The 17,257-nt window shown below is 37.8% G+C and overlaps 1 protein-coding gene across 8 annotated transcripts in view; it reads right to left on the minus strand.

Moving 5' to 3' along the window:
- Positions 1-17,257, minus strand: part of SUSD4 (sushi domain containing 4) — a 255,988-nt gene that overhangs the window by 128,513 nt on the left and 110,218 nt on the right. For all 8 annotated transcript variants that reach the window (XM_056815989.1, XM_007481464.3, XM_056815986.1 and 5 more), the window contains exon 3: positions 4,543-4,755. In XM_056815989.1, coding sequence (XP_056671967.1) covers positions 4,543-4,755 — 213 coding nt within the window. The remainder of the gene's footprint in view (positions 1-4,542; positions 4,756-17,257) is intronic.

The following is a 17,257-nucleotide window of genomic DNA, read 5'->3' on the forward strand; positions in this document are numbered from 1 at the left end:
TAGTAAATGCTTACTCTAGGCAGGCATTGTACTAAGAGCTGGCAAGACAATGAAAGGCAAATACACAGTCCCTTCCCTCATGGGGTCCACATTCACATACAGAATATATTCAGTGTAAGTGAGGCTAATCTCAGAGGCATGTCATTAGAAATGGGGAAGTAAAGATCTGTGGAAGGAAGGTTTAAATAGAGTTTCAAAGGAGGCTAAGGCACCCAGGAGGCAGGGAATTCCAGGCACAACAGACAACCAATGTAAAAGATAGAGATGGAAGATGGCATGCCATGTGAGGATTAGCAAGCAAGCTAGTATTGCTGGATTATAAGATTTCTCATATGGAATAGAATAAGAGGACTAGAATAAATAGGAAACAAAAGGTTTTGTGTACACACATATATTATTATAATATTAATTATTAATTTTATTAATTTAATGTAGTTTATTAATTATTTTATTTATTTATCTTGATTACACATCTATAGCTATCTCTATCTCTATGGTTAGAGATATATACCCTTCCCTTCCCTTCCCTTCCCTCTTAGAATCACTACTGTGTATTGATTCCAAGACAGAAGAACCATAAGGGCTAGGCAATGAGGGTTAAATGACTGGCCCAGGGTCACCCAGCTAGGAAGTGTCTGAGGTCACATTTGAACCCATAAGTTCTTGTCTCTGTGCTACCTAGCTAGCCCCAAGGCATTTATATTTTGATCTGGGAGATAATAGGGAGTCATTGGAGCTTAAGTAAGAATTTGACATGGTCAGACTTGAAGTTTAGAAAAATCACTGATTGATGAAATCAAGTCAACTGTAGGAGGCTATATGTCAGCAGTCACTTATGGCTCAGTGGTTTGGTGTTTTCAGACCCTAATGAAGCTATCACCTATTCCTGATTTGCATGTCACTGACCTTAAGACTATTAAAAAAAGTAAATAATGTCCTGTGGGGCCACAGAACCCACAGCCCCAGCCATTCAGCATTTTTTTTTCATTTTCCTTCAAATTAGTTGGAATATTTCACCAGTGATGCAGCAGATGGATGTGGCTATGTTTGGGAATGGCACTACGACATCTACCTGGCCGAATTCTCAAATGAGAATATGGTCAACTCTGTGGCCTTCAATGCCCTAGAGAAGGAGCTGCTGTTGGGTCCCAGAGTTGATGATACTAGGAAAGATGGCAATCCAATCCTTGACCACGGCACGCATCTGCCAGAAACCAGAGAGAAATAATAGTTTCTTGCTCTGGCTAGAAGGGTGCCCTGACCTCACTGTTGCTAGTTCCAGGAGCTTTGATCTGACCTTGTTTCTCTCCCTTAGACAACCTGAAGATCTCTTCTCATCCTTCCCACCCTCAGCCTCTACTGACTGAGGATCTTAATATATTGGTGCCAGAATTAGTGTGGACACAAATGGCTTTAGTCTTAGTAAAGCTCAGAATTCCATAACTCAAGAGATTCAACTGTCTGTACCTCCTCTAAGAGGCAAGTTTAAAGGAATGTGCCACCCTGCCTAATTGGAGAAGAAAAGCCTGATGAACCTTTGCAGAAGACTTTTTCACTGACCATCTGGAAGTTAGGGATAGGCATTCTGATCACAGACCTTCTCCTTAATGGGTTTTCACTTCAATGAAAATCTAGGGGCAGCTAAGAGACACAATAGCTAAAGTGCTGAGTCTGAGGGCAGGAAGACTTAAAATTAGGTTAAGATTGGGTCTAAGACACTTATTAGTTGTGTGACCCTGGGCTAGTCACATCACCCTGTTTGCCTCAGTTTCCTCATTTGTAAAATGAGTTGGAGAAAGAAATGGCAAACCACTCCAGTATCTTTGCCAAGAAAACTCCAAATGAGGTCACAGAGTGTCAGACACAACTGAACAGCACCAACAACCTCTCATTGTTGTTTTAAGAAATAAATGAGATCAATGTTAAATGTTTTGCACTAAGTCTGGCACATAATAAGTGGTATACAACTGTTTGCTATTATTATTATCATTATGATTATAATGATGCGCTGTCCATGGTTAGGACAATAGAGAATTTCACAGAGATCAATGTCCCACTTAACATATAAGCTGGTTCCCATATCTGCCTGGTCCTTGAGAATCGTGTTGATTAGAAAGGGCATATTGGCCTTGCTTGAATTCAGTTTAGACCTGATACTATCCTATTGCCTTAGTATAGGTGGGAAGTACAGTCTGGTGGGATAGAAGCCATAGTTGAACTTTTAAGTCCTACTGGTCCAAAGACGGAGAATCTTTTCTTCCCCAAACCCTGCTCTGCTAAGTCATTTATTTTGAATACCAGTAGGTCAGGGGGCTTTCTGGGAAGCCATGCTGAATTTACCTTAATGGAACTGTTGGTTATAGGCTCCTGCGAAATGGGTCAAACTCTAGGTTGGTCTTACCAGTGAATCTCAATTGAGCTCTTAATAAATACTCATAAATACTACCTCCCATCTTCCCCAAATCCAAACCCAAAGAGTTGGCGCCAGCTTGTCACAGGTTTTATTTTACTTTATTTTTTAATTTTTAAAAGCTTTTTAATAATATTTTGTTTTTTCTTAATTACATGTAAAAACAATTTTAATTTAAGGAAAAATTTTCCCCTTCTCTCCCTCCCTCTCCTCCCCTGCCCCCCTCCCTGGGACAGAAAGCAATCCATTATAGATTTTACATGTGCAATCATGTAAAACATTTTCCCATATTATTGACAAGGACTTTAAATGACAAGTAAAAGAGTTTGTATTTTACCCTAGAGATAAGGGGAAATATCCCTGTAGCTTAAGCAAGGGAGTGATGGGGTGAGGTCTCTGCTTTAGCAATCTCACTGGTATGTATGTGGAGGATAGATTGGAAAGGAGAGAGACTTAAGTCAGGAGAACCCATGAGAACTCTACTGCAACAGTCTAGGCAACAAATAATGAGAGCCTGGGGCTCTGTGGATAGAGAGCCAGGCTTGGACAGAAGAGGAATTGAATTCAAATCTGACTTCAGATACTTCCTAGCTGTGTGACCCTGTCACTTAATCCCCATTGCCTAGCCCTCACTGCTCTTCTGCCATGGAACTGATAATTAGTATTGATTCTAAGGAAGGAAAGTAAGGATTAAAAAAAAAAAACAACCAGCAAATGAGAAGGGCCTGAAATAGGATGGTAGCCATGTAAGTGACCAAAAGGGGATGGATGGGGGGAGGGGAGACAATTGTATGATGAGTATAATAATAGCATCTACCTCTCATTTGTTTTGAGAATGGAGTGAAATTGAAAGAGAGAGAGAGAGAGAGAGAGAGAGAGAGAGAGAGAGAGAGAGAGAGAGAGAGAGAGAGAGAATTATAAGACTTGAGAGTCAATATGTTATATGACTTGTTGCCTCAGTAAGGCAGCTGACTGATGCAAAGGATAGAGCACAGGAAGACCTGAATTCCATTCCTGCCTTGAGCACTTACTAACTTTGTGATCTTGGGCAAGTCACTTAACCACTGTCTACCTCAATTTCCTCAACTGTAAAATGGTGATAATAGCACTTACATGTCATGGCTGTTGATTCAATCAAATAAGATCATATTTGTTAAGTGTTTGGCATAGTGCTTAGCATATACTAGGTGCTATATAAATGCTTATTCCCTTTCCTAGTTTAAAATTTTTAGTTTTCTATATTGGTAGTATATATGCTTGTCTTCAACTTAGAAACAAGACAAAAAAAAAAAGCTGTCAACTCTTTCTTCTCAGGCCAAATGTTGTTTAAAATGTTTCACTGGGGAAACACACACTAAATTCTGTGGACATTTTTATGACTTGTGATGATAAAAGCTTTGTCCAAAGAAATAAAATCAATACTTGTCAGAAGCCAAAATTCTGATTTCTAATGAACTTGGAGACATAAAAGTTTTATCCCACCTTGAAACCTGAAACCCAAATTAATGTTTGTGATTTATCAGCATAGGATTCCTTCATTCAGTCCACCAAGATAGATGAACAACTCTTTATCATCCTAATTAGTTCAACTAGATATACTTCTAAAACTCCAAATATGTACTTATGCAGCAAAAATCAGGTTGTTTCTTCCAATGGGTTTATGGATAATGACTAGAAATAAATATATATCTTGCTTATCTGTCTCTGCTTGCCACATTCCTTTCTTCCTTTAAATGAATTACTCCTGGCATGGAATAATAAGTAGTAATTGATTTAATCCTCTGAGAAACATATATATCTTTGAGATCATTTATATACAATATTTGAACAACATTTTTTGCCAAGCTTCTCTTTGAGCAAAATGGAAATGGCCACAAATTTGGCAACCTAGTAACAGAAAGATTTAATGTTAGTTGGATGCGGTCTTCAAATTGACAAAAGTGGTGATGAATAGAATTATAATTGGGATAAAGAAGGCAGGATATTCCTTCTTACCAGACACCATTATATGCTGGTCAATGTGTACAAGGCTTTTACCCACTGAAACACTCACCAGACTTCAGGATTCTGATCTGATAAACCTGAAAATCTTTGGCAAATACAATGGGAAAAATTCAACCCTATCTTTTTACCTTCTGGTAGGCACACCGGTGTATCAGTTGGTATCCAACCTAGGGAGCCATTCAGGTGTTTCATACACAGTCTTCTTGGTGGGCCCCTAAGCTTGTATCCCTCTTGGCAATGAAATCGGGCTACAGAATCTTCAAAGAAAACCCCTCCACTGGGTATTCGAAAGCCATACTCTGGGATTCCGGGGTTAGCACAAGCTCGAAGATCATCATACCCTGCAGGGAGAAATCAGAGTAAAAGTCTCTGAACCCATCCCCATTATTCTCTGGAGTCACTTTGGTTTGGTTAGGTAGAAATTTCAAACACGCAGGACCCATGGCCAAATAAAGTTTCTCGAAGGGTAATCCAAGACCCTTTTCTATTCTGCATTCTATCATTTACCAGGAGGGTTCCTACTTTGCTGTTTAATGGCCAAGTCAGCAGGATTCAAATTGACAGGGTAGGGATGAAAGATCTTATGAGACTTATTTTGTGGCAGGAGAGAGTTAAAGAGTAGACCTTTCAATACATACTATCATCCCCCTCACATATTCATCTTGCTCAATCTTCCATTCTTAAAAGTTCTCTTTCTAGGGCTGATAGCTCCATTTTATAGAGGGAGCCATTCTGTAGGATTTGGACATGAAGGTCCTCTTTTAGTGCATATTTCACCAAATTGGTATGGCTATGTGGATGTCATTCAGTCACCCACAAATTCACTACGTATTTCCTGAGTGCTTATATCCATGTATGCCTATGAGCATAACTTAAGGTATATCTGTATGTATGCATAAGCATGTCATTAAAATTGTATCTTTCCCTGCCTCAGGAGGACTTGTTTTGTTAGTTTCTTATCCTACAGACTTATTGGAATGGGCTGATCCTCTCCAAGAGCCATGAACACATTCTGTGTGGCAGAGGGAGAAGAAATGAACCATGTCCATGAACATAATCTTTTTCTTTACAAATAGTCTTTTATTACAAACTTAATAACCATCAAGTCATTAAAAATCAAATAAACAAAATAAGGAATAAAAGGAAGCATAACAAAATTATAAATTCCAAATTATAGTCTGCTAAAAATTATGCCTGTGGGTCTAAACTTTTATTATATAATAGCAATAACTTCTTATTTGGTTCTGAGTTTCCTTCCCAGAACTGTAACTAGGGTGGAGCCAGTAGGCTTTTGCTGATGGGTCCTGCCTTTCAGAGAGCACTGGTACCAGTATTTGTACTTCTTCAGCAGCATAGAAAGAAACTGAGTTTAGATCCTGGTTAATGAGATAATTAGTTAAAATGGGAAGCTACCAGATGGTGCCTTCTTCCTCCTGGCAAGGCACACACCAGGTAAGCTCCTTCCCACCTGGACCTGCTCTGTTTCTGCCTTCCTCTAGCCTCAAGGTATATCAGAGTGTCTGCCCCCTGGTTATGGTGGGTTATCTACCCCTACTCAATTAATATTTGAAGAAATATTTCAAGTCATTTATCCTGGGCACATTTTGTACTGCTTACCCTAGGTGCAAAAATTACTAGCTATGTATTTCCCCCTTCCAATCCTTTTCATCTGTGCCATTATCAGATTTTGTTGTTATGTTTTATGTAGTCGTAATGAATGTGTATGTACCTTATAAAATCTTAATGATCCATTTCTGAACTTTAAAAAAGAACAGAGACTTGGGAACAGAGAGTCCATGTAAAATTGAGAATCCCTGAGGATCTAATAGACTTCTTGGTGATGCCTAGAGAATAGAGGCCTGGGATTTTGATTTTTCTTTGGCACAGTCTTACTTGGATTATAACATACAAATTCTGAAAAAGGAACTTGATTATCCTTAGTTAGTATCTGAATTTTTTCCAGCTGTTTTGTGCATTTAGATTGGACACACCATCCCAGTTTTCTGTTGATTGTGCCAGGATAGTCAAACAAAAAAGGTAGAATGAAAAAAACAGTAAAGGAGCCAGATGCTATAGGGTCTTGGTTTAAAATTTTTGCTTCATGTTGGCATCAATACAAGGGATATTGTAAAAAAAATGACAGGGGGGATAGACATCACTCACTTCTGAACCAAATCAGAAATTCTGCCATATATGAAATGGAAGAAGGTCTGATATTTTATCAAAATTAGCCTAAATGTGGCTAATGTCATCCATACAAAGAAGAGATTTTCTCTCTTTTCTCTTCGCCTCATCTCCCAATACATGATGGCTGTTTATTGCTGTGCTGTTAATGTACAAATTGCTTTCCCACACAGCAGTGAAGCAATTAATGCTCATAGGGGGGCCCCCAAGAAATATTGGAAAGCCATCAAACTGTGGCTTTATGTTTTCATTCTGGGAACAAGGCATTACAGGTCAGCAAATGTTCCCTACACAAAGAATGCCAATGATTTCCTTTGGAGAGTTACAAAAGGTGGGAAATCTGGTATAGTGGTGGAAACTTAAACTTAGGTTCCCTATGTCATGCACAAAGTAAAATTAATTATAATGAGATTCATTATTGATTCACAGTTTACCACACACAAATATAGATAGAAAGAATAGATTAAAGCCCTTGATAGCCCCTGCCATGATTTTTTTTTCTTCATGGATTCACTAGCAAAAGGCATGATGGAGCTTTTGTCTGCTTGTCTAATGTAAAAATAGAGTTATAGTCTTTCCTACTAAATTCAGAATCTTCCCTTCATATTGGCTCAAGGTCTAGTTGGCTCTAAGCTCCCTAGACACTGTTTATTTTACATAGTGTGGTGACTGTGAAATACTGTAACAGAATGGATCAGGAATTAGGACATCAGGGTTCTAGTCCCAGATTTGTCACTCTTTTCATGTTGGGTAAGTCAATTGACCCGAGTCCTCAGATTTCTCAGCTATAAAATGAAATGGAGTTGGACTTACCAACTCTGACAGCCTATGATTCAGTGGTGGACACACCATCTTTCAAAACCTTTTCAACTCTTTCTCTTTCCCCATCCACATAAATTACCTTCTTTTCTTTCCTAATCCTCTCAAATAATTCCTTCTTCCTATTTCTCTCTGTCTCTCTCTATCTCTGTCTCACTGTCTCACTGTTTCTCTCTCTGTCTCTCTCTGTCTCTCTGTCTCTCTCTCTGTCTCTCTGTCTCTCTCTCTGTCTCTCTGTCTCTCTCTGTCTCTCTCTGTCTCTCTCTCTCTCTCTCTCTCTCTCTCTCTCTCTCTCTCTCTCTCTCTCTGTCTCTCTCTCTCTCTCCTTCCCTCCCACCATGAACTGGATAGAAGACTGTTTTGGAAATTCAGCTATGAAAGTGAAAGCTCATCCTTTCTATCCCTCCACCCCTTGCTCACCCTTCAAAAACTTGAACTAAGCATGAACCCCAATGACAATATTTTAGGCACAGACCACTTGGCTAGAGATATTCCTTCCATCCTCAAAGATATTCTCTCATAAGGAGAGAAATAGTTTCATTAGAAAGCTGAAGATTCAGCATCTAGCCCTGACTCTATCAGATAAATGAGTCCTGCCAACATAAATAAAAGATGTGAGATTTGTGAAATGTAAGACGTGAAAGTGTCAGTGTTTCCCAAAAGTCAATTCTATACCTTTTATAAAAATAACATAACAAAAAAACTATGTCTGTAAACTTCTTTGGCTGCCTACCATTTTCTTCTTCTAAGAACTGTAAGATACTCCACTCCTAGTTCCAAACTTCCTTGATTTTTCAGTGTGCCTCTGTCAACAATAGGAGAGAAATGTGGATTTAGGGATGGAATCCCTGGGATAAAAAAGGGAGAGAATGTGCAAGAAGGGCCAAGTGAAGCCTGGAATGATATAAGGAAGAACTGTTCTTTATCTTGGGAAATTATTTCTATTGAGCGGGATTAAGTATTTTTGCTAGGAATGATCAGAGCCAAAAATATCTCTTTTCAAATGATCACTTTCCCTCTTTTCCCCCTGCAGATCAATTTCCAAACTGGATCAATTTTCTATAAAGCCATTTTAGAAAGTATCATCCTCTAAAGATGATAACCACCATCATCAACCAACGTATCCATTAGGCCATCAGATAACATGGTCATTAAGTAATGATGCCAAGCTGGGTGTTCTATCCAGACATGAAAAAAGGGAAAGAAAAAAAATAACAAGTATGCAGGCCTGCCAAATATCATAGAATCACATAATGTTTGAACTGGAAAAGAAGCCTTTGAGATGAGCAGGTTTAATTCTACTGTGAGAAAACAGAAGCCCAGAGATGTTAAATGACTTGCCTAAAGTCTCAAAACTAATTAGTAGTAGAACTAAGACTAGAGACCAGATTTCCTGCTTCTCACTCCAATGTTTAGTTCACTAAATAATGCTATCTCTCCTAAAGTAAGAATTTCTTCAAATTTTCCTCACTCTTCATAGGTTTTTTTAATTAAATGTCTGGGGGCAGCTGGGTAGCTCAATATATTGAGAGCCAGGCCTAGAGATGGGAGGTCCTGGGTTCAAATCTGAACTCAGATACTTCCTAGCTTTGTGACCTTGGGCAAGTCACTTAACCCCCACTGCCTAGCCTTTACCACTCTTCTGCCTTAGAGCCAATTGGTTCTAAGGCAGAAGGTAAGGGTTTTAAAATAAAATAAAATGAATGCCCATTTTCTCTCCCTCTCACCTGCCTCCACTGAGAAAGCAAGAAAAACAAAATCTGCTATTAAAAACATCTATAGTCAAGCAAAACAAATTCCTACCGTAGCTGTGTCCTCCCCAAAATATATCTCAATCTTCACTATGAATCCATCAACTTTCTCTCTGGTCGGTAGCCTGTTTCATTTCTAAGTTGGTCATTGGCTTGATAAGAGACTCAACATCTTTCAAAGTTGGGATTCATTCACCTTTGGGTACTTATCAACTCATTCCTAGTCTATCTGCTAAACTCTGTTCTCACATAAGTAGTAAATAAAGATATGAAGGCCAAGTCTTATTTGCATTGCTTTAAAGAAAGCACTTTAGATATTTTCCTGTTCCTCTCAATATCCTTATGAGGTGGGATCCAACACCACTTCATGATGACCAAACGAAGGCTCGTGAAGATGAAGTTACTCCCCCCAGAGTCACACAGCTAGTAAATGTCAGAGGCAACATTCAAACCCAGGTCTTTCAGACTCCATGTCCAGAACTCCATCCACTATGTCAGACTGGCCTTTGAGGCTAAAAAGAAGGGAGAATAATATATAGAATGGACAGCAATGTCCCTTCCATATGGTTTTTCATGTTAATGTGAATAAATAGTTCTTTTCAGATTAAATCACAATCACCATCCATGATCACATAGTTCGATGCAGATATGACTGGGGATGTAGACTCTAAATGATCACTCTATTACAAATATTAATAATATGGAAATAGGTCTGGATCATGTAAAACCCAGTGCAATTGCTTCTTGGTTATGGAAGGGCGGGAGAGAGGAGGGGAGGGAAAGAATATGAATCATGTAACCATGGGAAAATATTCTAATCTAATTAATTAAATGATATTTTTTTAATCACAATCATCAGGTTGTTCCCCTTTAAACTGAATTAGGTGGTGCAGCAGAGAGCATGCTGGGTCTAGAATCTGGAAGACCTGCATTTGAATCCACCCTCTAACACTTACTAGCTGTGTGGTCTCTGGCAATGCACTTAACTCTTGGCTGTTTCAGTTTCCATGTTTGTAAAACAAGCATGATAATAGCGCCTACCTTCCAGGGTGGTGGTGGAGATAAAAGGAAATTATATTTGTAAAATCCTTTGCAAACTTTAAAGCTCTCTATAAATGCTAGCTATTATTGTTCTTATTAATCTTGTGCTCTTATTTCTTGGTGTAGAATAAATCATTGGATGCGCTGGGAGTTGAAGCCTGGGCTCCAACACATCTACCATACTATAGGACAGAAGAGAAACCACTACTGTCTATAAGAAAACAGAGAGGTAGTGGCCATCTTTCCATTCTGCTTTTGCTCAGAATCTTTCTTCCCACTAACTCCTGACCAAATGAATGTATTACTAACAGTCACTGGAAAGTAGCTCTGCCCTTCTCACATTAAAAAAGGAGCGGTAAACCCTCCATTTCATTATGAGGCTGCTTTGGTTACTCTTGAGTGTGATGAAACCAACTAGAGAATTTTACTGTGAACTACATGAGGAGTCTTTGAAAAGAATCATAAAAATGAAGGAGGTGTGAAAAGCAATCTTTTGGGTTATTATAACAGAAAAGTCTTATTCAAGACAGGAAGACTGTATCAAATGTAGTTAAATCAATTTAGGACTAAGGCTGGCTTTCCATTCCTCTGTAAATTGCTAGATGGGCCTTTAGGGAGGAAACAGAATACAGGCAAAGAATCAATTTTGCTCCATTTATCTGGTGAGGGGGTCAGAGGGTAAAGTGAAGGCAGCATGCCTGCTAAAGTTTAAGCAGAACTGTTTTATTTATAAAAGGAGACTAGGCATTTTAACAGGGGCTATAAGCTCCTCTGAACTTCTCATTTGAACTTCTATAGCATTTATCATTTGTCCATTCATTCAGCATTTAGAGCCTTAGTGGGTTAAAGCCAGAAGGGATTATAGAGAGAATCTAATTTAGCCCTCTCATTTTTTTTCTCCATGAAGCAATAGGGGCAACTAAAGAGGTTAAATAGTATTCCAAAAGCCACAGACTATCTTAGTGGCAAAGCTAAGATTAGGTAGCGATCTTTCCACTATGTCACTGTACAAATGTGATCAGGGGCAAGTCATTTTACTTTGTTTGCCTCATTTTCCTAATTTGTAAAATGAGCTGGAGAAGGCAATGGCAAACCACTCCAGTGCCTCTTTTAAAAAACCCTTACTTTCTAAAATAAAGAAAAAAAATTAAAAAATAAATAAAAAATTAAAAAGTTACTGGAATAAAATTAAGAATGAAAAAAAAAACATTACTTTCTGTTTAGAACTGATACTAAATATTGGTTCCAAGGCAGAAGAGTGGTAAGAGCCAGGCATTTAGGGTTAAGTGACTTAATCATGGTCGCACAGGTAGGAAGTGACTGAGGCCAGATTTGAACCCAGGTTTTCCAGACTCCAGGCTTGACTCTCTATCCACTGAGTCATCTAGCTGCTCCCATTCCAATATCTTTGCCAAGAAAATCCCAAAATAGGGTCACAAAGAGTTCAAAACCCCTAAATAATAAGTTTCTTAGCCCCACCATGGGGTTGGAAGTTCCTTGAAACCACAGAACCCATTTGGTATTTTCTATAATCTTCACAGTCCCTGGTATAGTATTTAATAAGTGTATATTGAACAAGCAACATGAGAAGTTTCCTCCTGGCTCTAAAAAATACTATCGAAATTCAGACTCACAGTGGTCCTCTGAGAGACATGAAGGAAAGATCAGAAAACCTGATTCTTTATCCCAAATATTCACAAACCCAGTTCTTCAACCAAAAAAAAACACCTAAATATGAACCTAATAAAAGAAAGAATTTTGGAAGTCCTGCCTTTGAAGATTATAATATGTAGTACTGAAAGTTAGAAAAATAAAAGATGAATGGCACAGACAAGATTTTGAGGCTATTAAGTTCAAAACTTTCATTTTACTGATAAGGTAATTGAGGCACAAGAATAAGTGACTTGCCCAGGGTCATAGTTAGAAAGTGTTTATGGGTAGATTTAAATTCAGATCTTGTTGGGTTCAGATCCAGTATTCTATCCACTGAGCTACCTAACTGCCTCTAATGCCTATATGAGGCATCAATTAATCAATTTAATATTTATTAAGTACCTACTATGTGTTGAGTACTATGCTACGTGCTAGGCACACAAATACAAAATTTAGTCCATGACCTCAAGGATAATAGATTCCCCCAGAGGGGAAAAGAGAGAGGAATTTCAAGCCGTATAACTATATCTTGATGTTACTGTTGACTTCTTAACCAATCTTTCCCACTTAAACTGGACTCCCTGATCCCAGTTTCCCAGGCTAGAATCTGGCTTTTTCTATTGACTTATCATGAGAAAAAAAAAAAAAACATTGCATGGGGTCTCATAATGGAGCATAAGTGAAAATCCTCTGGAACCCCAAACACTCTGGACTCAGCAACAAAAGGAGTAAAGGTGAATCTAGATCCCTGGGACACTATTAATTTCAAATACTATATAATAACCTTTTAATCTGAAATATACACAAGCCTGACGACACTTCCCATGAACTCCCCAATTAAATTATTTTTAAATTTCTGTTGATACCTTTCATTTCTATAACACATTCATTTCTCAATATATTCCTCTCTCCTCCTCTTTACCCTTTATTACACCCAAATTTTAAAATTAGGGGGAAAGTGCAGTTCAGAAAAATTAACCAATAGTGTTTCATACCCATAATTTCCTACTTCAGCAAAGAAAGGATGGAGATACCTTTTCACCTTTTCTCATCTGGAGTAAAGCATTTTCATTAAAAACCATACAACCTTCACTTTGGAAGTTGGGATTAGAGAGAGAGAGGAGAGAGAGAGAGAGAGAGAGAGAGAGAGAGAGAGAGAGAGAGAGAGAGAGAGAGAGAGAGAGGGAGGGAGAGAGAGAGAGGGAGGGAGAGAGGGAGAAATAGAGAGATAGAGAGATAGAGAGATAGAGAGATAGAGAGATAGATAGATAGATAGATAGATGACAGATGATGGATGGATGGATGGATAGATGATAGGTAGATGGATAGATGATAGATAGATAGAAGATATATTGTGTAAGGGTTAAATTAGGGATATGACAAAAATAAAAGAGCAGCTTTTAATAACTTGTTTTAATTGGTATATAGTAGAGTTGTAAATTAGTATTATCCTTTTAAGCCAGAGAAAAGAAAACTTCTAATAGCTTTTAACAATTAACAATTGAGTTTAATTAAAATAGAGATAGTAAAAGAATATAGTATAATGAATATAGTAAAGGAGAGAAATATAGGAAAGAGGTAGAGAAAGACATTTTCCTAATGTACATACTAGTTATCCTATAACTGCCTATAACTACTATCTAAAACTGCCTATATCTACCTATAATTGCCTATAACTACCACTAATAACAGCCACCCTACAAAGTTCCAACCCAATCCACCCAATCAAAACCAACCCAATCAGTGTTTAATACAACCCCAATTAGATCTATCAATGAAGACCAGTCACCTTCCAAAAACCTCAAGGAAGAGGAAAAAAACCTTAACAGCCCAAACCAAAAGTCCAAAACCCAAAAGGCAAAAAACCCTCTAAAGGCTAATGCCAAAAGCTCTTTCAGTAAATTCAGCTTGCCTTTATATTCCAGCAACTAAATGCCAACCACCAACTAATTACTAACCCACAACACCAGCAACCAACCCCAATGACCAACTCACATCCAGCAGCCAACTTCCTGCAACTGCCAGCCCTAACTATCAGCAACTGTCCCCACCCCACCCCAACTGTCAGCAACCAATAGGTTTACCAACTAATGCTAGGCCCCTTTAATAACTTTCTCCTACCTTACTTCCTGTCTCAATGGTTCCTCCTTCCTTTCTCTATGCTTTTTCCTTTCTGTCTCTATGGTTTCTACTTTCTGTCACTGGTTTGGTTAATCCCTACACATCTCTATGATAAGAGGACTTCCAGGTCCCTCATTAAATTAGAGAAAAGGTAGATTGAGAGGATAAATAAGATAGATACATTAGTTAGATAGATAGGTAGATAGATAGGTAGATAGATAGATAGATAGATAGATAGATAGATAGATAGATAGATAGATAGATAGATAGAAATCTTCTGTTTACTTCACTTTCTATTCTACTTCCCATAAGTCTCTCTATTCTTCTCAGAAGGCTTAATATCCATCATTTCCATTGCACTCACATACTACTATTTGATTAGTCTTTCCCCTCTCTTCAACTTATGGGAATCTACTCTATTGCTACTTCCTTGCTACTACAAAAAGTGCTTTTATATATATTTTGTTGTATCTGGGATTTTTGTTTCTATCTTTGTTGCTGAGTCCTTGTTACAGATAAAATATAATACTTCCACAAAATATGAACCAAAGCTTTAAAATGATGAAGATAATAATATTCTTTGCCTAGCAATGGCTTTGATTCATATTTTGCGGAGTAGCCTACTTCATCTCTAATGAGGACTCAACAATGAAGATGATATAAAAGAAGCAAGATTAAGGGAGATAGTATGTTCTTGAACAATTAGCACTGAACTTGGGTTCAAATTCCAGATTTGTTACTTATTACTTGCATGACTTTAGGCAAGACACTATCCTTCTTTCTGCTTCAGTGGTCTTGTCTATGAAATGAGGGTGTTGAATTAGATCTCTTATATCCCTTAGGACTCTGGCGCCTATGATTAGGCACAGCCTATTAAGTAAATGGGGCACAGTGGATAGAATGCCAGGCCTGAAGTCAGGAAGACTCATCTTCCTGAGTTCAAGTGTTGTCTCAGACACTTAACTAGCTGGGTTACCTTGGGCAAGTCGTTTAACACTATTTGCCTCATTTTACTCATCTGTAAGATGAACAGGAGGAGGAAATGGCAAATCACTGCATTATCTTTGCCTGAAAAAAAAAAACAACCCCAAATGTAGTCACAAATAGTTGGACATAAATGAATGACTAAACAGCAATAAATAAGTAAGCTCATCCTTAACCAGAAATCATTTCAGCATGTACAAAATGGTTCTATGTCACTAAGCTGATTAAATAGGCTGTTAGAAGTTTCCCACCATCTTTTCACCAGGCATATAATTATATGGCAGTGTATCCTTTGCCTACACACCTAGATGTTCCAGGGAGCATCTGATATTCTGTAGAGTATTTGTTGAAATATATGTGTGTGTGTGTGTGTGTGTGTGTGTGTGTGTGCGCGTGTGTGTAAATATATATATCACTGGTATGTATTTTGTCTATTGTTGGGTCATTTTCAGTAATTTCTGACTCTGTGATTCCATTTGGGGTTTTCTTGGCAAAGGTACCAGAGTGGTTTGCTTTTTACTGAGGTTTGGCTTATGGCAATGGTAAAATGTCCAAGGACTTAGCTCACTCAGCACACTCTCAGCTTCAAGTCTTTTCTTTAAAACAAGCTCAGGTTCAAAAATGCAGAGCCTCTGAAAAAGACTGCTCAATTCAGAGACTTCCACATAGTTATACCAGAATTCTACATTTGAGAACAAATCAGGTCCCTGTTGGGACTTCCATTATGTAACATCCACCCCAGGCTAGAAGTAGGAGGAGTATCCAGCTGCTTAGCCCAAGATCAGAATATAGAATAGAGATAACTCTGAAGAATATTTAGACCTTAGCCTCTTTTGTACCAGGGAGTTGACTGTCTGGGGAAGTCTACATATGCTTTCTCAGAATAATGTTTGTTTTTTTTTTTAATTCCTAAAATAAAATATATAAGATTATAAAAGAATGCAGTTTAATTAAAATCCAGTAATCAAAGGGAAACTGTTCATGGTTCCCAAGTTGAGTTCTTAAATTATGAGGATATGAAGACCCCAAAACCCACTTCACAAGGAACATAAAAACACATTTCTATTACAAGTCTTAGAAATTATATTAGAAACCAATGGGGTAATGTGATTTGCTTTATAAGGAGTCACTTTATAAGGAGTAACTGTTTCCAGAACACAACTGTTTTCAGAAGAGGTATACCTGTACATAGAAGACCATTATTAAGTGGCATTTTGATCATTTCCCTATCATATAAATAATCTCAGTTCCTTGTGAAATTAAGCTCTTAGCTTTGAAAAATAAATAACTAGGACAGGAATAAGGTGTTGCAGTGGCTAGAGCACAGCTGGGTCATGAAGACCCATCTCCCTGGTCTCAGACACTTACTAGCTATGTAACCCTGGGCAAGCCCTTTAACCCTATCTACTCTGTTTTCCTCATCTGTAAAATTAGCCGGATAAGGAAATAGCAAACCACTCTGGTGAATTTAAGAAAATACCAAACAAAGTCACAAAGAGTCAGAAATAATTGAAAATTACTAAATACATACTAGTAATGTACATGTATATTTATATATGCATGTAAATATGTATATATTTATATACACAAAAATATGTATGTAAATATACAGATATATATGTATATGTATATATATACACACACACACATATATATATATATAAATTTCAACAAATACCCTAAAGAACATCATCTTATCTCTTTGACTAGAACAGAGCTGGCTCAGTTTTCCAAAACTATCTTGATTAGAGACCATAAGGTCAAAACTTATTCTCTTCTCTAACTCTCCCTAACAGTAAGTCTTTGAAAATAAACCATTTTCCTTAGCAATGACGAATGTTTCTGAAGGGAGACTCTCTCAAAGGAAAATTGTTCGGCTCTAAGGCAGAATATCCTAACCTATTCTACTCTGGAGAGCCAGACTCTGATCCTTTTAAATGAAAAGTAAAGCTTAGTGGGGCAGCCTGTGAGAAATGGAGGCATTTAGTACTTAGCAGAAGCAACCAAGTACAAGCCCCTCTCTCTGCCCTTCTAGTTCAGTTGGACTACACCCTTTCCAGTTCCCTTAATAATTTCAGCAAATCTCTATTTATCAATAGACTGAAAAAGAAAAGATAAAAAGGTTGCCCATGTTATGAAGCCTCATGAATAACAATTCAACTTTATTTAGCACTTCTAAATTTATGATATATATCTCACACACACACACACATACTCACACATACACATTAACACTCAAAGACCTCAGAGCAAAAAATATCATGTTCAAATGAACAATGAACCCAGTAAA

The sequence above is a fragment of the Monodelphis domestica genome, chromosome 2 (genome assembly GCF_027887165.1).
Source record: "Monodelphis domestica isolate mMonDom1 chromosome 2, mMonDom1.pri, whole genome shotgun sequence".
In the NCBI taxonomy this organism is placed as follows: domain Eukaryota; kingdom Metazoa; phylum Chordata; class Mammalia; order Didelphimorphia; family Didelphidae; genus Monodelphis; species Monodelphis domestica.